Consider the following 20,860-nt stretch of genomic DNA (forward strand, 5'->3'; position numbering starts at 1 on the left):
TATTTCAAAAACATATTTATTTTCCTCATACATCTTGAATTTAAGAGTAGATACAACCACATAGCGATGTCAATGATGTATGGACTGTTGGGTTCTGAAAAGAAAAGGGCAAAGATATATTAGAAAGGTTTACAGTGTGTTTACCTTAGTGTTTCTTAATCTGAGCCTTGGCGATGCATAGGCCTAGGTCAGCAATTCATTTGAGCAATTCATTTGATTAGTGCAGATTGGTGCAGAAATTTGAATCAAGTGTGTTACTGCAGGGTCAAACAGAAATGTTATGTCTAGTGGATTGTCGGGACTGAGACTATGAAACTTAGACTTAGAAAATTATTCAGACTGCTGTTGTTTGATTTTAAAATGATCTTTTACTATTTTATGTCGTGGGCCTGCGTTTACCTCCAAATCGGTAGGTGGCGGTATTTTGTAAACTGGCCGCAGCTTCATGTGAAATGACAAAAAAGGCAGTTGGCTGGCTCTTCCCGGTGCGTGGACGGCGTAGCATACCAGACAGACATCATGGTAAGCATGTTCTTTGTCGTATTAAATTGCTTTTTAAAGCATGGTGTTGGTCTTGGTGGTTTTAATGATCTATTCTGAAAGTTGTCAACGTATTTAGTCTAAAATAAGCGGCAACCTGGTCATCATTTTTCTAGTTAACGTCAATGCAATGGGGTGTTGAGCTGTCTCTACTCGCACATGGGCCCTCAGAATGAAGTAGCTTTGCGTGATTAAGCCAGCTAAGTAGCGGCAACATCAATTCACTGGTCAAATGTATCATTCTTCTGAAAACAGCTTATACGACCGTCTTACACAACACCTCTCAATAAAACACTTCCTGCTGAAACTTTTGCATGCTTTAAGAATATAGCATGATTTCTATAAGCTCATTGTTCATGAAGACAGGGCGTGTAGGCTAGATACAGTGTACTTATCAAATGTATGTAACTTCCACTTTCAAAATGCTAAAGAGCTATACCTTTGCAACTGTTCTTTTTTGTTAGTCAAAGTATTTGGGGGGTCTGAATTGACAGTTTTAAAGCCGCACCGTTATATGCATTAGCTTCGCTCCCCTGGAGCTTCTAGTGGTTTCTTAGGAGAAAAGGGAGGAGCTACACTACCCACTGGATGGAGCTGTAGTTGCCATTGGTATAGTAAACGACACACAGACGTGAAATTGATATACAGCATGAAATTTCACAATTATTTCTGACTTATACAGTTTAGCATTAGCTTTAAAGGAAATACAAGTTATGTATTAATTTGAAGTATGTCGTGTCATAAATTTTTCGCATCAGTGAAGAAATAAATCGGCTTTGGGGGCATTTTGTGCTGCTAAGTAATATTTCGGTCTACGAATGCTATGAACAACATCTTTTCTGTTAAATTTTAATGCTAGATCAAATTAGATGAATTTACAACTCCTTACGTATGCAGAAAGTATGGTGTATAAATGTGCAGCAAAATTACTACAAAATATTTTGAATTACACCCTTATATTAATTGCATCCTTATGTTACTAATTTAGTATATGTTGCATATTTTTAAACTGTTGAACAGGCGTCCTTATCAATGGCCCCAGTGAGCATTTTCAAGCAAGGTGCTGATGAGGAGAAAGCAGAGACTGCACGCCTGGTGAGTGCTGTTTTCCTTTAGGCTGAGTGATGAGGTTTTTTCCTTCAAAACTGGGTGCTTAGGTGAGTGCTGTTTTCCTTTTTTGTCCACCTGTTGAAATTAGTTTCACTGTCAATGTCTTGTCTTTTAGTCCTCATTTGTTGGAGCCATTGCAATAGGGGATCTGGTTAAAAGCACTCTGGGACCAAAAGGAATGGTAAGTCCTTGGATTAGGCATTACTTTACTTGATATGATTGTTTTTCTTGTTTCCTCAGGGTGTTTTGCGTACTTAATGCTTCATTTAATTGCGTATTTGTGTAAGTATTGTTTTTTAATTACACATATACTTGTTCACTCTGCACACATTCTTATGGCAAATATTTTTATGTTCCAGGATAAAATCCTCTTAGGCGGTGGTAGAGAGAGCTCAGTCACAGTGACCAATGATGGGGCCACTATTCTGAAAGCTATAGGTGTGGACAACCCAGCAGCTAAAGTTTTGGTTGGTGAGTGACTGGCTTGTCCTTATATGCTGTGAATGGGGAAGAACACATTAAGCTTCTTTGCTTGTCAATATGTAGGACTCTCATGATGAGTTTATACCCCTTATGTTACTCTGTGTTTCACAGATATGTCCAAAGTCCAGGATGATGAGGTTGGAGATGGCACCACTTCAGTGACAGTTCTTGCAGCAGAGCTGCTGAGGGTGAGGATTCTGACTCAAGTGTTATGTTTTGTCTTATCAATATTTATTCAGTTCATTTATTGGTGTTATTGATTATAGCTCCTGCTCAACTGTATGATCGTGTGTTGCCAGGAAGCACAGTTAATGTGTCAGAACACAGTAAACTGTATAAACTTGTAATGGGCTGGCCTGTTGTAGGAAGCTGAGCTCCTGATTGCAAAGAAGATCCACCCTCAGATCATTATCTCTGGTTGGAGGAAGGCTACACAGGCTGCCCGTGAAGCTCTGAAGGAGGCTGCTGTGGATCACGGGTAAATTTCAACATTAGACCATCGCACGCTGTGGTGGTTACATGTATTCAGTATTCATAGTGATTTAGTCGCAAAAAGTATGAATAATCTTAATATTTTAAAGTGATCCTGCCATTGTTGATTAACGCAACAGAAGTCTTGAGAACATCCAGGTTGTCATCTACTGACCTCACAGAGGTCTGTATGAAAACAGTGCTTGGCATGGGTGGACTGATGTGGTCTGTGTGTCCTCTGCTTTGACAGAAACGACCAGGTGAAATTTGAGGAGGACCTTCTGAACATTGCCCGCACCACTCTGTCTTCCAAACTGCTGACCCACCACAAAGACCACTTTGCCAAGCTGGCTGTGGAGGCTGTACTGAGGCTCAAGGGCTCTGGTAACCTTGAGGCGATCCACGTCATCAAAAAACTGGGAGGAAGCCTCACGGACTCATATTTGGATGAAGGTATGAATGCTGTCGTCTCCCATGACCACTTCTTCTGCACATTAATGCGTACTTAATTTCTTTCCCCAGTGCTCAGAGTTTTTGCAGACAGTCTGTTAGTGTTCCCTTTTTTGTCAGTTAGACCTGGGTTAGGCTTTTTCTGACAATATGTGTGAACTGTAATAGTGATCAAACTGGATGTGAAATGATCAAAAATTGATGGCCGAAAGCTCATTTCAAAAAGCTGAGCTTGGTCTGTCTGCTAATGCCCACTGTGTTTTTTGGCAATAGGATTTTTGCTTGACAAGAAGATTGGTGTCAACCAACCCAAGAGACTGGAGAACGCCAACATCCTTATTGCCAACACTGGCATGGATACAGACAAGATAAAGGTATGAAACACAAACTTAAAATCAGTATTTGTAATCACATGTTAAAGACTGACACTCTCATTAACGATCTTCCTGCTTCTGCAGATCTTTGGCTCTAGAGTGCGTGTGGACTCGACGGCTAAGGTAGCAGAAATTGAGTTGGCAGAGAAGGAAAAGATGAAAGAGAAAGTGGAACGCATCCTGAAGCACGGCATCAATTGTTTCATCAACAGGTATGGGATCATGCTCAGCCATTAACACTCTGTGTGAGACCTAGTGTAAGGCGGTTTGGTGTGGGTATTGATGGTAGAGTAGAGTCTAACGCTGTTGTTTGGCTGGCAGGCAGCTGATCTATAACTACCCTGAGCAGCTCTTTGCTGCAGCTGGAGTGATGGCCATTGAGCATGCAGATTTTGTCGGAGTGGAGCGCCTGGCTCTGGTCACAGGTGTGTATGCTCTTATGCTTGTCTTCTCTGTGTTCTTGTGCCACCCTCATTCGTGGGGAAATTGAAATAAAATATAAAGCTTTAAGTGTTAAAGAGAAGTGTAGTGCCTATCTGTGTGGCTGCGTAAGAAAGAGAGAAAATAGGTAATGTTTGAAATCTTTTTGCTAGGCGGAGAGATCACGTCAACCTTTGACCACCCTGAGCTTGTGAAGTTGGGCCACTGCAAACTGATTGAAGAGGTGATGATTGGAGAGGACACACTCATTCATTTCTCTGGAGTAGCCATGGGTAAATATCAGGTCTATAGCAGAGACGTGACTCTGTATCACTTCACTTGTTGTATCGCTCTACTGTTTTAGATGTTAAATAAGGATAAAAGAAAATATTCAGCAGCCACAGTGTTGAACCACACCCTCTTATTGATATAACTTCTCTGTGAAATAATTGCTGAAATAATGGTTAGATGTAGTCTATAATTGCTTACACACTGACCATACTAAAGTATGTGCAAATTAAGTATGTGTGTGCTTATGTGTACGAAGGTGAGGCCTGCACCATTGTCCTGCGCGGTGCCACTCAGCAGATCCTGGATGAGGCCGAGCGATCCCTGCACGATGCTCTCTGTGTTTTGGCTCAGACTGTCAAAGAGACTCGCACTGTTTACGGTGGAGGTGAGACATAGCCTGCTGCCCTCAATGTGGATGACAGTCATAATAACCGCTTCTCAGCTTAGTCTGTCTCTGACTTACCAGTCTGTATGAAGACCAGTCTGAATGTTGACAAGGAACCAAATAACTGAGCTATATTTTAAGTGTAATTATACTTTGCTGAAACACATTAACTGTGCTTCTCAACTTCACCCCTTAATTGTCCTCATAGTAATATCTGGTCATTAGATTTAACAATTTTTTAAAAAAGTGACTGCTTGTGTTTGTTTTCCAGGATGTTCTGAGATGCTGATGGCAAAGGTGGTTACTGACGTCGCCAACAGAACACCAGGCAAAGAGGCCGTGGCCATGGAGTCTTTCGCTAAAGCACTTAGAATGGTGAGGGATGAAGGGCTGTCTTGCCTTTAGGTGCATGTCCTCCATCCGCAGTAAGCCGTTTGAACTCATTTATCTGTTTCCCTGCCCAGCTGCCCACTATCATTGCTGACAACGCGGGTTATGACAGCGCCGACCTGGTGGCTCAACTCAGAGCGGCCCACCAAGAGAACAAGAACACTTTTGGCCTGAGTGAGTCCACCAGCATTACCCGTCCTTACACTTTACACACACAGGTGGATCTTAAGCCTCAGTGACGCTTTCCAAACCAACTGCCTTTGAATTGAAAACATTTAAGCAGCCACATCACATTGTCCTTAGTGCTCAAAGTCTGGTTGCTCTGAGTTTGACGTTAAGTGACAGTTCAGGATCGCGAAAGATATGTTCTTTTTTTTCCCCCCTCTTTCTTTTGTGCTGACTCAGTGTGTCTGTGACTGTGAGCTTACATGTACCGTCGTATCTACTGTTCTTTCTGTCAGACATGAATGAGGGCACCATTGGAGACATGGCAGAATTGGGTATCACAGAGAGTTTCCAGGTGAAGAGACAGGTACTGCTGAGTGCTGCTGAGGCTGCAGAGATGATCCTGCGTGTGGATGACATCATCAAAGCTGCACCAAGGTGAGCTCTGATGCTTTCACTTCATTACGCACTGTTGAGATGTAAGCTCAAGAGTTTCCTTACTATTCCTTAACGTAATGGCTCAACATATTTTAACTTCTAAGAGGTTTTTTATTATTGTGTACATGTATGTGCGTTCATATGTGTAAATGTTAAGGCTATCTCTTCCTCTTGTCTTTTCTAGGAAACGAGTACCTGACCACCACCCCTGTTGAAAAAGGATGGTGTCAAGAGAAGGGGGTTAACCTGTGTATTTATTACCTGAAAGGGCCTCTGTTTCTCCTAGTTCTTGCGCTCCATAGTCAAATGTTTCGTTACATGCTATAACTGCTGCAGAGGCAATTTGTGTGTTGCTTCAGTTGTGGTCTTGACTTTTTATTTGTTGAATTAAAACAAGTGTACTAAATACAATGTTCTCATGGCTGTGTTTGTTCTGTTTTCACTCTCTTTGTTGCATAGCTCAGTTATTAATTAAATCTCATGACAAATTCTTACCTGGAATTGACTATTATTGTATTGTGCGAGCAACGTAAACAATTGCGTTGGCGGTGTAGACACTTTTATCAGGACATTGCTTAATTTTAGAATAGTTGACCAAACATTTGGAGCACTCCAAATCTCTGCTGATCCAAGCAGAATACACTGAACTGGGTCACAGAAACCTGAATGATAGACAAAAAAACACTGCTATAGAGATAAAATAACAGGAAATGAAATGAGACTGGGGAATTGATTTACTCAGGGTACTGTGGGAGATACAGACAGTGGCTTAATTGGCTCATTGTTGAAGATCACAGCGTGTGTGTGTGTTGCAGAGACAGAATGAGGTGGACACTGTTGATTGGGTTTTACTGCTTTAGTACCATACAGGGTCTAACAAGGTAAGAATGACCATGCTTTACTTAACTAAACCTGAGGTGTGTGTTTACACTCCATTTCTTGTTAAGGCTCCAGTTTTAGATGTCAGATCAATCACCAAGTATAATTTTATGTTTACATCAACTCTGGCACAGTTTCTCAGCTTTATTTGAGTGGCAAAATATTTTAGAGACAACTGGTTGGACTATTTTGAAATTAGCTTTCAAATTGGACTTCACCCTTTGTAATGGTAAGGCTGGTTCGGTCTGGCAGGATACCGCTGCAGCGCATGCCCTCAGTGCGCACTCGGCTGCGTGTTACTAACCAGCTGGAAGATTTCTTGCGAGACCATCAGCCCGATACTTTTTCCCGCAAGTATGTCCAGTGTTACCCACCAGGCCTCCACTCTCTCCGTCTGAGCAAGGCCGCTGAGAAGCTTTACAACTTCATGGATGTGAGTCTATCTTTGTACATAAATAGTCCAAACTCATATGGTCATATTGGCTCATTCTGTGTGGGATTTGGAGCAGGTTTTGGTTGGTATAGATCGCTCAATTTGTATGTTCCTGTGTGCTGTGAAGGCGCAATATTTTGGCAAGGTTGGTCTGGGATCACCAGAACAGAACTTCACTGTGGTCTTCGACACGGGCTCAGCAGATCTGTGGGTGCCATCCTCCTACTGTGTCACTCAAGCATGTGGTAATGATCCAACAAAGACATCATTTGACCTCAAGTCTCTTAAATTGTTTGGAAGCATTTGCTTCTTCTATTTACCTGTTTTTGCGCTCACACTTGCAAAAGGGACAGCAAAAGCCATGCATAAAATTTGTATTACACTGTTTCATGCACTAACGACACAGCAGCTGTTGGTAGTCCAAAGTGTAATTATTTGTCATATAACTGCCTCATACAGCATTATTCAATCACAAAACAAACTCTACAGTGTCTTTCTTAGTTGTGCCTATTTGTAACTCTTAGTCCAGTTGATGGTATGTTGGGACAGGTCAGACAGTCTTGTGTGTTGTACAAACACATCTATGTAGGACACTCCTGCCCGGTTGAAAAAATGGGGTCAAACTGTACCTTTCTGGTCACTCTATGCTTCCCTTGGCACAGCCATGCACCGCAAGTTCAAGGCCTTTGAGTCCAGTACCTACATGCACGATGGCAGAGTCTTTGGCATCCATTATGGCTCAGGACATTTGCTGGGTGTGATGGCAAGGGACACCCTCAAGGTATCCTTATTCAATTTATACAATTTTTCTCCCCCAGTGTGCAGATCACTGTACAACATGCATGCACTACTTGGGCGCTTCAGTCCATAATTCATGTAAGGACCTTGCTGGACATTAATATGGCAAGACTTATGGATGGATGTCAGTCCACTATAATGTGTCATTACACCAGCTATGGACATCTGTTTCAGCACAGTTGTCATGATATTCTGAACTCATGAAAAAAGCAGAAAACTAGAAAAAGAGTTCTTTGACATCAGGCTTTTATGTCTTTACTGAAACAGTGAAGATATTCGGTTGTAATTACTGTAGTCAACTATATCTTCTGTTTGTGCAACATGGGTTTTACTCCAATCTGGTCTTGTTCTAGTACGGTACAGACTGTAAAATTGCTCACGTAATTTACTTGGAATCCTGCAGTAGCCACACAAATCTGATGCATACTATCAAGATTTGTTTACTGAGTTAATGCTTTTACCAACTGTGTGTGTTCGCTTCTTTGGCTGTATGCAGGTGGGCACAGTGACAGTACAAAAACAGGAGTTTGGTGAGGCAGTGTATGAGCCAGGCTTTGCCTTTGTCATGGCACGTTTTGACGGTGTACTGGGCCTGGCTTACCCCAGTCTGGCCCAGGAGCTGGGAGCGCCCGTCTTTGACAGTATGATGAGCCAGAAGGCCGTGGATGAGCCTATGTTCTCTTTCTACCTCAGCAAGTGAGTGCCACACTGGTGACCAATACGTGCACATTATTGAGTGACGTTACTGCATGTCATTTTTACTGCTGACTGATGGATGATGATAGCAATGATGAACTTGTATAACTTGTGTGGCGATAGTTCTTATGAAGTCAGGAAATTATGACATCAGTGAAGATGGCTGTGCGAGTCATTTTCACTGTTGTCACTGGCATGATAAAGATGACCTTGATGGTTATTGCATAGTTATAACCACATCAAACTATGATGATGATGATGATGATGATAAAGTTGATGCTGATGACACCCTGTACAGGAGTGCGAGCTCATCAGGCCTTGAAGGGGAGCTGCTCCTGGGTGGTATTGATGAAACTCTGTACACTGGCCCCATAAACTGGATCCCTGTCTCTCTGAAAGGCTACTGGCAGATTAAAATGGATTCGTATGCCTTCCTCTTCTTTTTGTTTTGATAGAGAATTATTGCACATATCTTTTTTGGCAATCAACTTGTGCCTGAACTTCCTTCACATATAATCTCCCCTGAATTTCCAAGGTTGATCAAAATTTTGAAAAAATAAACTTAATTGGTAAATCAGTATTATGATTAATTAATATGTAATTAATCAATAAAGTTATGCATAATGTCCTTTCAACTTGTTGAGGCCCAGTTGACCATGTCTTTGTTAGAGTGAAGATCCAGGGTGCAGTGGGCTTCTGCCAGGGTACCCATGGTTGCCAGGCAATACTGGACACTGGCACCTCTCTCATCGCTGGCCCCACTGGTGATATTCTTATGCTACAGCAGCTCATAGGAGCCACTCCTACCTCTATTGGAGAGGTATGCCTGCCTTTTAAGTGGTTAATTTACCCAGCAGGACATGTTTTGTGCAACCCAGTAACACAATCATTCATCAAACATACTACTACATATATGCATTTATAAAGATGCATTTATAAAGGTCTATGAGTGAAAATAAAATGGACTATCAGGTTAAACTGTGCAAGAGAGGCCTTGCTTAGAGCAATTAGTGAGTGTACATGAACATATTTTATGATCGTTAACAAACAGACCATGAGCATTATGTGAGGACACATGATGAAAAGGTCTGTCAATGCCACTCTGCTTAATGTTTTAGTATCTGCTTGACTGCAAAAGGATCTCAAGTCTACCTGTACTGTCGTTCACATTGAATGGAGTGGAGTATTCTATAACTGCAGAGTCCTATGTAAAACGGGTGAGTCATAGTATTCAAAAAGTACATGTATACACATATGTATGGATAGATTATACATGTATTTACATGGAAGCACTCAGTGCACATGTACACTACCCATATGTCATCTCTCATGGCCCATATGGGACCTCTTCTGTGAATATCTTCATTCATACAAATACTGACTGTTTTTGTAGGAGATGGTGGGAAATCGAGAGATCTGCTTCAGTGGTTTCCAGGGAGTCGACATCCCAACTTCACTAGGACCTATCTGGATCCTGGGGGATGTCTTTCTCTCCGAGTTTTACAGCATTTATGACCGAGGACAGAATCGCGTGGGCTTAGCTCGTGCACGGCAGTAGACGTACTGGTAACTACCATAGATAAGATCACAGCTTGCATCCTGCCAAAAATCATACTGATATGATCAGCTCTAAATGGAAATATGTGATTATAAAAAAGGTGTGCTGCTAGCTGTCCTGTCAAATGTATTCTCAGAATGATTAAATAAAATGACTGTCTCCTAACTGGCTGTACATTTTATTGTGCATTTATGGTATGTTGTGAAACAAGCATGTGAAAGATAAAATTCAGAAAGACACAAAAGTTAATAAAGAAGCAATATTTTATTGACATGTTGGGCTGAAGTGGGAGCCTAGCGGGTTGTAACTGATCGTCTTCCTTTAGGTGGGTAAGTAGGCCAGGGTCTTTCTCCCTCTATGTGGTCAATCATGGTCATATACCTGTACAGTTACGGGTAGAGTTAGCCGTATGGTGTCCTTTTCTAAATGTGTTATGTCACTTGATAATACCATGCATCTTGTTCCATGGACCAATTAGTGATTGGCTTCCCATGTCAGTGTGCCCATTTGACTAATCTCAACTGAAGTTACTGATGTGTAAAGATTGTGGGGAGTTGGTCATTCCAAATTATGGAGAAAATAAGAGAATATATATAATAAATAAAATAAATAAATAAAATGTCAAGATAACCATACAAATCAACATGTAAAAAAAAATTAAAAAGGTTCATGTCAATGTTTAGTCCAAAAGGCACTGTCTGATGAACTGAGAAATGTTTAAAATCCTAGGGCCAACTTTGGTCCTAGTGGTTCTCTCTGCACATGTTCTCCTGGCTGACGGACTCCCGAGTGGCACTGGGCTCAGACAGATCTGCCTCTAGGGCTGGCAGTTCTTCAGTCTGTGATCTTTCTGTGGCCGAGTGTGGCACCTCACGTGGGACTGTCCTCCTCACTAAAGCTTTGGGGCTTGGCAGACTTCGCATGGAGCTCATGGAGGACTGCCTGGACAACTGGAATGAGAGCCGTCTCTTTTTACCTTGTGTACTCCAGCGGAACTTCTTGGGCCCCATAGTTGTAGGGCTGTAGCATACAGACAGGTCTGCTCCTTTCATGTTCTCACCTGGATTGTCCTCAACTTGAACCTCAGGATTTTGAAGACGCTCTGATTGTAGACAGGGCTCTCTGTTGGACTGAGGTGGCTGAGCACTTGCCTCTGTAGTTGTGTTCTGGCTAACACTGTTGCCAGGGTTACCAGGCTGATGTGTGCTAACCACCAGTGCTGGAACTTCACCGAAGGAGGGGCAGCTGATTTGTGTGTCGGGTGAGGGAGGTGTGCTGCTGACCTCACGGAGGGTGCTCAGAGTCTCTAGAACAGGCGGGGGTGAGTGGAAGTGGGGGAAGTGGGGACGTGGATGGATGGCTGTGTCTTCTAGGGGTCCGGGATGGACACGCTGATCTGGCACAAAAGGGAAGAAGCTGGAGATATCACTGCTGTGGCGTTTGAAACTTGGCCGCGTCTGTAGGTTGGGCGGCTCCTGCACGCTCAGTAGACGCCGGACACGGCCCAGCACGGATTCCTGCCTCCTTAGCTCATGGTTGTCAACATCTTCAACCTGACTGATTTCAGAGAGACTAAAGATGCAGAGAAATGAGAGATAAATAATGGATTCAGGACAGGAGTCCCGGTTTAGCTATGGCGCACATATAAAATGGTTTTGTAAGAGCAAGGGATAAGGTGGGAAAGACTGTTCATATAAATACAGTTCACATCTTTTCTTCTTTATGAATGTAACCTCACCCCATGTCAGTAGTGGAGCCCAAGAATGAGGGGATGCAGTAATCGGCAGCAGCCAGGGTGTATGGGGGGCGAACGTCTGGATCATTCCAGTAAATATCCTTGGTCATGAGGGGGATGTTCATGTGCATTTCGTCCACAGCCATTAGAGACACCTGCAGTCAGTTCATCAATTCACCTGTTACACTGAGTAATCACCACGATCAACCAAAACCCTTCTCTTACATGAACTAAGCATGAGTTGACTCCCTTGCACAGAGAAATGGAGAGACAGACCTGTAGGTTTCTGTCAATGCACCAGTTGGCTTCAAAGTCATCATCGTCCTCTCCAAAAGGATTGATGAGCTGCTCTGCTACCTATGGGTGTATGTACAAACGTATCAGATATTTAAGGAACACATACTGAGGAACAAAAAAAGCATACTTCGGCAAACAAATTTCTTTTACATGACTTTTGTGTATATGCAACACGAGCGATGAAACTCCTGAGAATCATTCACAGTCAATAGAACCTGGATAGTGGAAGTGACTTTGTGGGCATGAGACTAAGTGCACATGATCACACTGACAGATTCAGGTGGAGAGCAACACACAATAAATGAATAAATAAATACAGAACACCAATCAGCATCATGGCTAACACTGTAATAGGGATGGTCAGAAATGATTAACAAAAAACTTGGTGAAGAAAAAGAAACCCTCTAATTGGTGTTCTCGTACTTATCTGCAGTAATTGAGCTGAAACTGCTCTTGGCAGGATGTACAGGTACAGACTGATTTACACAGTGTGTGTGTGGCTTTCTTTTAAAGGTCAGCATCAGTTGTGATATGGATTAAAACAGAATATATAATTTCTTGTGCCGTACGAAATATGACAGAGCATTCAAATATTTAATTTTATCCATTGTACCTTAAGATGTGTTACTGGTTTAATTATCATAACATGTACCGGCATCATGTCAAAAATACCCTTTGCAAGACAATATACAAAATGTAATTACTGTTTGACAAAGAGGATGGCTTTAGAATGTTCTCTTCAGGGAAACCTTTGACAGAAGTGTTGGCCAAATTATCAGACTTTTTTCTGCTCTATGTGTAAGAAATGTATAAAAAAGATCAAAATAAACAAATACAAAACCTTTTGAACCATGTGCATCCACGTCTATAAGTTTCATCATCTTAAAGTGGGAAGAATGAGTGAGGAATACATTGAGAAAAATCACTGATGTGTAATTTATTCCGACCTTCAGCCAGCCTGAGTAGAAGAAGAACTGTAGCAGGGTAAATATGGGAACGTAGAGGTCAAGGTCATGTCCTGGGTAGCCCTGCTCAGGGTCCAGAAACTGACGGCCAATAATGCAAGCTAAAAAGAATGTGTACACAGCTAATGTCACCACCTGAAAAGGGGAGGGAGGGAAAGATCAAAAGACATAAAAAACATTTGATACTAAATGGATACATTTACAAAATATAAATTATACCACAGACTATGTAAACAAATATCTATATCTTCTTTTGAAAATGCAATTTATTGGTTAACATCTCAAACAATGAATACTGACTGAGCATCATCTCCTTTAAGAAAATGCCAAGAATGCCTTGAATGATTCAGAAAACTTGTCACTTATACAGTTAACCCCAACTCAACTTTTACAGCAGACCTTCAGAAACTATTACTTAAGTATAGCACATCAACTGTTGTCATTAAACAACAATAGAAATCTTTAGTTCTTCTCCATGGACATCACACAGTATGTATTCCTCTATATATATATATATATATATATATAAGTGTGAAAGTGTACCATTTACATATATTTGTAGTTACTGTTATTGAGATCTCTCTTTCTCCCTGTGTGATAATTAGGTAGTCTGAAGATCATCCGTGCTCATCTGAAAAAGACATCAATGTCTCCCGTGGCCATTAAGGGAAATAATTAGCCGAATCCAGTCTGATCCGGTCACAGGTGACAGACAGTAAAGAGCTCAGTACTTTGGATGGACAAAGGAAGGACAAATTGTCTCTCGCTTCCAAAATTTTTAGACGAATATCTGAAATATCTGAGAAGGTACAATAATGTTCAATGTTCAAGAAACAGATAAAAGGTGTGTGTGTGTGTGTGTGTGTGTGTGTGTGTGTGTGTGTGTGTGTGTGTGCGTGTGTTTGGAAATGGAAACTTACCTGTGTGTAGACAAGTGGGACTCCAACCCAGTCATAGCCAAACAAAGTTGAACACCAGGTCCTGAACTTGTTCATTTCCTGTATTGCATATTGCATTGCATTCATTCACACACACACACACACACACACACACACACACACACACACACACACACACAGACACACATACACACGAGTAAAACATCAGACCAGTGTCCTTGCTGGTATTCATATTCAGATGTAATTTTAAAGACAGACATTTGTAACATGACCCTGTTCCATTCTGGTGCCCCTGGCGCAAGTTAATTTGTCATACTCAAAGTTTAGCCCTGCCATCATGACACAACCAGCTTTCAAAGTCTCTCCATTTCAAACTCCTTACTACTCTTTAAGTCTGTAACCAGGCAACACTCACACCCTACTACCATGACAAGATACTCCAAGCAATACCTCCAAGATACTTCCTCCATGTATCTTATTGCTTGTTTTTTAACCTTGTTAGAGGTCATGGCAACTGGGGTCTTGGCTAGGGCATACTCTCTGGGAAAGTGCCCAGTCATCTGACTACACTGGCTTTTAACTTTTGAAAGAGGTAGCAGGCAACTCTCTTCAGTGTGAAGCACAAACATACCAGATGTTTTTTCCAGCCTATAAGCTAACTCGCTAAATATTCTGAGGCTCATCAAGATTAATGTGATCAGAATTGTTCTGTTGGAAAACCAGCATATAAAATGGGATTCTAGTAGGAACAGACAGACAAGACTTACGCTAAGGATGGCCTGTAGGTCCACACTGTCCTGGATGCGGCCCTCTTTTCGTGCTTTGGAGGCCAGATTTGTGAACCACACCACGGGGATCCAGTACTTGAGATGGGGTGATTTTAGATTCTCAAAGATCTTCCTTTCCTCAGGAGTCATGAAGCCTGAGGACATGTGAGACAACTCGCTGAAAGTTACTACCACTTCAAAGACAATCAGCAACAGAGATCTCAATATTCACACAACTCATAGTCATGAACAGACAAAAAAGTTGTGGTTATGTAACTGAAGAGAACTCTCACCGTGAAGTGCAACAGGAGGTTTACTTTTCATTCACAGTCATTCATAATCATTTGAGCTAAGCACATGGATCTTCATCAAATATACCAATCATTGTCCATGAAGATACAAATGAAATGTGTCAAGAAATGTCTGGCCTGTTTTTTTTTTAACCTGTGTGTATTTACAATCTATACACAACAAACAGTATCACTGTAATCTATATTAGTTGAACAGTTAGGCCCAAGCAATGTTTAGTATGGAAACTAGGCCTATAAAATAATGGCATCTAAAGGAGATCCTGGCAAAGCTCAGCTTGGCACATCAGAGACACTGTGATATTTCCAGGTCTCAGGTGACAGGTACAGATTTAGGTCTATGGGGAATGTTACATTGACATTGGGGTGGTGTAGTACTATGGAACTAAGTGCTTATCAGCATTTGCAACTCTAAAGAAATGACTAAATGGTTTCTAATGAACTGATCAATGTGACCTCATGACAGAGCCAGTGAAATACAAGTCGATTTGGTCCCCTGTGATTGAAGTTATGTAAAGTACTGGAGCTTTTAGCACAGTTGATCTGATCTCTAAAAGAGAATGGCAGTAGCATTCAGATGGATTATTTCAACCAGCAAATAAAAAATGAAATTGGACTGTTCCGTTTCACTAAAATGAAGAGGTAAAAGTGACACAATAGTTTCAAAGCCATCATCTCCTAACTCTCCACAGCTCTGTCATTATAATTGACTAGTTGTGATATCTATATGTGACATCTATCCTCGGTTTACTGATGATACAGTCATGCTTTACAATCATAATCTACTAAACATTTGTGAAGGTTTAACTCCCATATTAGCGTCATCACATCAACTCCCCTCCAACTCCACTGTACTTCAATAATTGTTTGACAGTTAACACACAGAGGTGCTGTCTCCTCGCTTCTTCTGCCCCTGCTCTGAATGGTACCAACAGGAACCTACCTGCTTCTACTACATGCTCTATAGTGGGGAAACGTTTGCAGACAGCTGTGCTGACGGAGCGGAAGATTAGCACCGAGGTGAGGTTGACGTAGCGCATGAGTGTACGGCGCAGCAGGCGACCCTGTTCATCGCTACCCTGTACACAGCTTGAGATGAGGAACATGAGGCGGTCTGGCCAGGGTAGGTTCACAAACTGGTTCCACCAGCGGTTCACCACCAGGGTCACGTAGAACCCTGACAAACCCAGACAGAGAAAAGGTAGAGAAAGGCACAAATGGCCAGTTTTAAAGTGACCAGTACTGTACTCCGCTTCTGTGAGCACTGATTACTGTGGAAATGCTGCATTGAAGGACCCACTGATGGCAATGAGAATCAAAAAGAAATTTAGCTTGAACCACACTGTTAAAATGGGAGTAACCTAGCACTGAGCCCTCCTGTCCTCATTAATTTGCTATAGTATCCAAATCAATAGCTGTTCTCCTCTGATCATTGACTTAGTAGTTAGAGTGATTCTGTACCCTCTGCTTATTTCATTTGAATACAAGATATGGTGTTGAGTAGTTAGGTCTGTTTAAACATTAAAGCGTCAACATAAAGCAAATCACATCAGGTCTACTAAAACATCACCACTTACTGAACCCTTCACCAAATTCAGGACTGACAATCAGCCATATTCACAGCAACTACAATTTAACTGATTAGATAAACGTTTGCATTAAATGCTGTCTTATATTTACTATATTTTGTGTACATAATTAAAATACAGTTAGTTAATCTAGTTGATCTACTTGGGGAAAGGATCTAGTTGGTGCAGAGAGGTCTACTATCAAATAACCACATACGAAGTTGAACAAGCTCATCTCTCGCAGGACATGGCGGAGTTTTATAGCATGAGCTCTGAAGGCTGATAAACTTACCAAGCACAAAAGTGACAGGAATCTGTTCAGCATACCGGTCGCAATATATGGACAATTTTTCAAAAAAACGCTTCTGAGGGTCTGTGAGTACGAATCTATGGCAAGCAAAAAACATGACACACTGTTTCAACAGACATTTTAACAAAACAAAAGATGATTCATTTCTTCATTGCCATAAAGAATTTGATTTTGTATGACAGACAAAAATGGGTAATTGAGCTACATTACCTGTACACAACACTCAGAATGGAGTACAAACATGCAAAAACGATAAACTCCCGATAAAGTAATTTATAAATGCTTCCTCTCCAACGAAGCAACAGTCTATGAAAACCGAAAAACGAGGCATTTGCAACTTTGCTTGAGTATGTCACTGTCATTTCCACAAGTAACAGCTCAGATAGAGCCCAGCGCGTTATATCGCTCAACAGCAAAACGTCAAACTAAGCACTGTATTTCATACTGCACTGCACTGGTTACTGCATAAAAGTTCATGCCTTTCGGGCGCTCCGACCTCCTCAGCCGCAAGCCAGTTTTTACCGCTGTTTAGTGTACCCTTCATTGGTTTATAATATATAGATCACGTGACATGCTCCTTCGTTTGATGTAGTTTCCAAGCTCAAGACATGGATTTCTGCATTTAGAACTGTTTTTGCCGACCGTAAAGGAGCGCAGACTTCATGCCATGTAGTGAACGGATCCATTTGCTGCTCGAAATCATGCTGACGCCAGAACTAAATTTGTCACCCAGGGATGAAGAGATGGCGCAAACACCTACACTTTTATTTATAGCTATCACATAGGAATAGGTTTGTAAGCCTGGCTCATATTAAGCTCCATATTTAATATGTTAGCCTACGGCGGTGAACAGCATTTACAAAAATAAAAGTTTATCAAGCAGTCGATTTTTATTTATTTATTTTTGCAGAATTAACGTTTCCGAAATGTCAATTTCAATTTTAACTGCTCGTATGTTCCCTAGGTATGCAAGAAAATCAGGTCTAAAAGGTTAGATAATCCCGTGGGTGGCGCTGTGGTCAAATAATAATTACAACCTTCCCACTGTAATTCTCTCATTCACCGATACTAAGTTAGTACAGTTAAAGAATACTGCATCGAATACTGATGAGGCCACAGCGTAAATTAGCCTGAGATGGATTTTCAGTTCATTGTCATGTATACCACCAACGAACATGATCCTATCTAGTTCTGCGATTGCCGACACTACTCAATTTGACATGAAAGGATGGGCTGGCAGACAAGACGCTTATGACAGCGCATGCGTGACGAGGTTTCGGCTTCCACCCATGCGCCAGCTATATGAGGAGAAGGGGCAGGTACATTTGAATGTACTGGTCGGATGTCAGTCATTCCTCTCTTGGTTCCAGTGGAAGTCCAGTACTCACTGTACCTGCCCATTGAGTCATGTATTCAATAAGGAAACCTAAAATTGCACTCTGACAGTCTTAGTTATGCTTCGAGAATCCTGGGAACTTGGTATTTTTGCCAGCAGCAAACAGACCAACAGAAGGTAATGTAGCAGATGCTAAAACGATATTGTGGAGCTTGCAGGCTCGTTAGCTAGCTCTCAAGTAACAAGCGTAAACACCTAGCCTAAACGTTCGATAGCTAGCAAGGGTTAGTCTTGGATTTGCCCGATTTTTTGCTGGCTAGCTGTTTCTGTATGAGAGCTTGAAATGGTGCGACCAAATATTTAGTGTTCATAGGATACCATTAACAAATGCGATATTTTGCAAAAATCAGTTATTATATTGTATGTCAGTGTTAATGTTGGTGTTCTCTGGGAATATAAACCCTGTAGGATTTAAAGGAATCTCCGTCTGATTTGCTCTCGCAAATGAATGGCTAAGACGTGAGGGTAAAATATTCGTAACACCGCCGTCGAAATTCAATATGAGGCTATTAATGCGCAGCCAAAGCCGTTAATTTGTCGTTATTTGAGTTTATTTGAATGTGTCAGATATTTGTAAGAAGTGTAACGTTAACAATGAGCAAATTGTACAATTACAGGGACGTATGCAAGAATGCCTGTTTCACAGGTTTTGCTACATCTGCAGAGACAGACATACTATATGTGAACTCTGCACATAGACACGCTCATCTGATATATAGTTTATTGTAAGATGGCAAACTCGATCAGTCAAAGCTGTCCACGCACCCATCCCCCATGTCTTGCCTTGGAGAGGATACTGGCTCAACACTGATATCAGTAGTATGGTGTGTGTGGATCCGAGTCTTGAAGAGGCTTCAACGTCGCAGGGCCATTTGTTTAACTGCTCAATGTCATTTGCTGCCCTATCATAGTTTACTCAAAATTGCATTTTTAAGACAAGTTGGGCGTCAGATCAGATCAGAAAATCTTCAGATAAGGATAACTCATTGTCACATCACCAATGTTTCAAATTCATTAACAGTGTATCAAAACAGTTGTTGCTTGGAAAAGTTTATTGTTGTCTCAGAGCCGTGTATTCACTTCAGCCTGTCACAACTTGTTTCTCATGTCCCTCTTTAAAAGCTGTCAAGCCTCTAAGTAAACTGAGGCAGCTCTCATGTGACAGCAAACTCATGAGAGTGACACCCAATACCTTTCTGAAATGTGACATGGGTTCTGTTGTGGCTTTCTTAGAACACTGGTTGCTAATAACAACGCTGAGCCTTCTCGCTCGGAAGATGCATGTGTATTGCATAACACAATTGGATTGTTATGAAGGGCCATGGGGACAAAATTCCTTCCCATGCTGCCGGCCCAGCTAACATGGGCTTACTTCAGGCATATGTGGGACCTAGCCTGTGAGAGGACAGGCAGTGCCTGTGACAGTGTCTTTGCAGTTTTCTTATGTGCCCTGTCAAGGCTCCATTGTACAGATAAATCGGTGTCATTCTGAGGGTGCCTAGCAGAGCTACGGCACTCAGTCTAGATTAATGATGATGTAAAGGAGTTACATTGTGTGAATGCAAGGTAACTGAATTAGCCGCCCATTGCTTCACTCTACTACTCCACTCTCATACTGCATTAATAGTGGTTATTTTATCATTGCTTTCTATCGAAATGCCTCTGAACTGAGATCTGATTGGGCAGAATTGATCTTACAAATTAAACCAATTGTCATGAAAAGACGGATACATTTTGTGCATATTGACAACTCAGTTTTCTCAGAAATTCTTGCACGGATTGATTTCTGCTCAGACTTCATGGCTTTGAATGGTTTAGTAACTGCTTGGGCCTATTACCAGTGCTTCGCTGTTTTATGACTGGACCATGACATGTGTCTCCCTCACCACTGCAGCGTTACTGACTTGTGACTGTCAGTTACTGTGTGACTGACATGATCTACTTTCACTGAACCAAAGGAACATAATATGTAATGTTGAGCTCAGAGATGTCTATCGCATGTTCCTTGTAATACTTGTTTTTTTTCTACAGGCATTTGGTAGTTATAGCATAGTCTGATTAATAATGCTGTAGTTGTTTAGTGTGAACAACAAGAGTGCTGTTTTCATTGGTGCCTTACTCATTTTAGAGGTGTCGTCCACAGAATCTGTCTTTTTTTTTTTTTTTTTGTCAAGAGACAGTCCCCCTAATGCAGCTCTTCAACAGCAGTCCCGCACAACAGGGTTTGGCCCTGCGTAGATAATGGGTGCTTGCATTGTCGGCTCGGTGAGTGAACAAGAAAAGAAAAAAGTGCTTGTTCGGCTAGGTTCATTGTAGTCTGTCGCAGCCGTGTCATGACGTACACCCCCTCATTTATCACGCTGCCATGGGCGGTGTTGCATGGAGGAGAGCAGACTTGTGTCTGTGGGATGGCCCTTCCATACTGTGACTGCAGGGATGTACGATATGTGGGATTAGTGTCGAGTCCAACCCCTCTGCTTTACTGTGCTATTGTGGTCTGCGTTTTGTCGGGGTTCTCTCTCATCTGGGCTGAATCCTTTTATCCTGCTGTTTTGAACAGGAACATGCTCCCTTTTACTCTCACATGCTGTATGACTACTAGGAGACAGAATGCATGGTTTAGAAGTGAGGCGCCTAAGAAAGCATTCAGATCACTCATCAGATCTCAACATATGTGACAGTCTTGTGCCTGCACTGCACTTAAGCACTCTGTTGTGAGGAATCTTTGACCATC

At 41.7% G+C, this 20,860-nt stretch overlaps 3 protein-coding genes across 3 annotated transcripts; 2 read left to right on the forward strand and 1 right to left on the reverse strand.

Moving 5' to 3' along the window:
• Nucleotides 1-479: 479 nt before the first annotated feature.
• Nucleotides 480-5,919, forward strand: cct2 (chaperonin containing TCP1, subunit 2 (beta)). Its single transcript, XM_030779141.1, has 16 exons — nucleotides 480-522; nucleotides 1,561-1,635; nucleotides 1,766-1,831; nucleotides 2,010-2,121; nucleotides 2,245-2,321; nucleotides 2,499-2,611; nucleotides 2,855-3,057; nucleotides 3,328-3,428; nucleotides 3,513-3,640; nucleotides 3,750-3,853; nucleotides 4,022-4,141; nucleotides 4,396-4,524; nucleotides 4,796-4,899; nucleotides 4,989-5,088; nucleotides 5,376-5,517; nucleotides 5,702-5,919. Exons 1-16 carry the CDS (start codon nucleotides 520-522, stop codon nucleotides 5,730-5,732), a joined length of 1,608 nt encoding a protein of 535 aa, XP_030635001.1. The 5' UTR covers nucleotides 480-519; the 3' UTR covers nucleotides 5,733-5,919.
• Nucleotides 5,920-6,622: 703 nt separating this feature from the next.
• On the forward strand, nucleotides 6,623-9,881 carry nots (nothepsin). The gene is made up of 8 exons (XM_030778259.1): nucleotides 6,623-6,829; nucleotides 6,957-7,074; nucleotides 7,492-7,610; nucleotides 8,124-8,323; nucleotides 8,622-8,747; nucleotides 8,993-9,143; nucleotides 9,442-9,540; nucleotides 9,717-9,881. The coding sequence occupies exons 1-8, from the start codon at nucleotides 6,623-6,625 to the stop codon at nucleotides 9,879-9,881; spliced, it is 1,185 nt and encodes a 394-aa protein (XP_030634119.1).
• Nucleotides 9,882-10,624: 743 nt separating this feature from the next.
• Nucleotides 10,625-17,092, reverse strand: LOC115815368 (bestrophin-3-like). Its single transcript, XM_030778361.1, has 9 exons — nucleotides 16,941-17,092; nucleotides 16,713-16,807; nucleotides 15,796-16,029; nucleotides 14,545-14,699; nucleotides 13,799-13,876; nucleotides 12,861-13,013; nucleotides 11,893-11,973; nucleotides 11,620-11,771; nucleotides 10,625-11,453 (listed from the first exon to the last, which is right to left on the reverse strand). Exons 1-9 carry the CDS (start codon nucleotides 17,090-17,092, stop codon nucleotides 10,625-10,627), a joined length of 1,929 nt encoding a protein of 642 aa, XP_030634221.1.
• Between the last annotated feature and the right edge of the window lie 3,768 nt (nucleotides 17,093-20,860).

This window comes from Chanos chanos, chromosome 1, assembly GCF_902362185.1.
Source record: "Chanos chanos chromosome 1, fChaCha1.1, whole genome shotgun sequence".
NCBI lineage: Eukaryota > Metazoa > Chordata > Actinopteri > Gonorynchiformes > Chanidae > Chanos > Chanos chanos.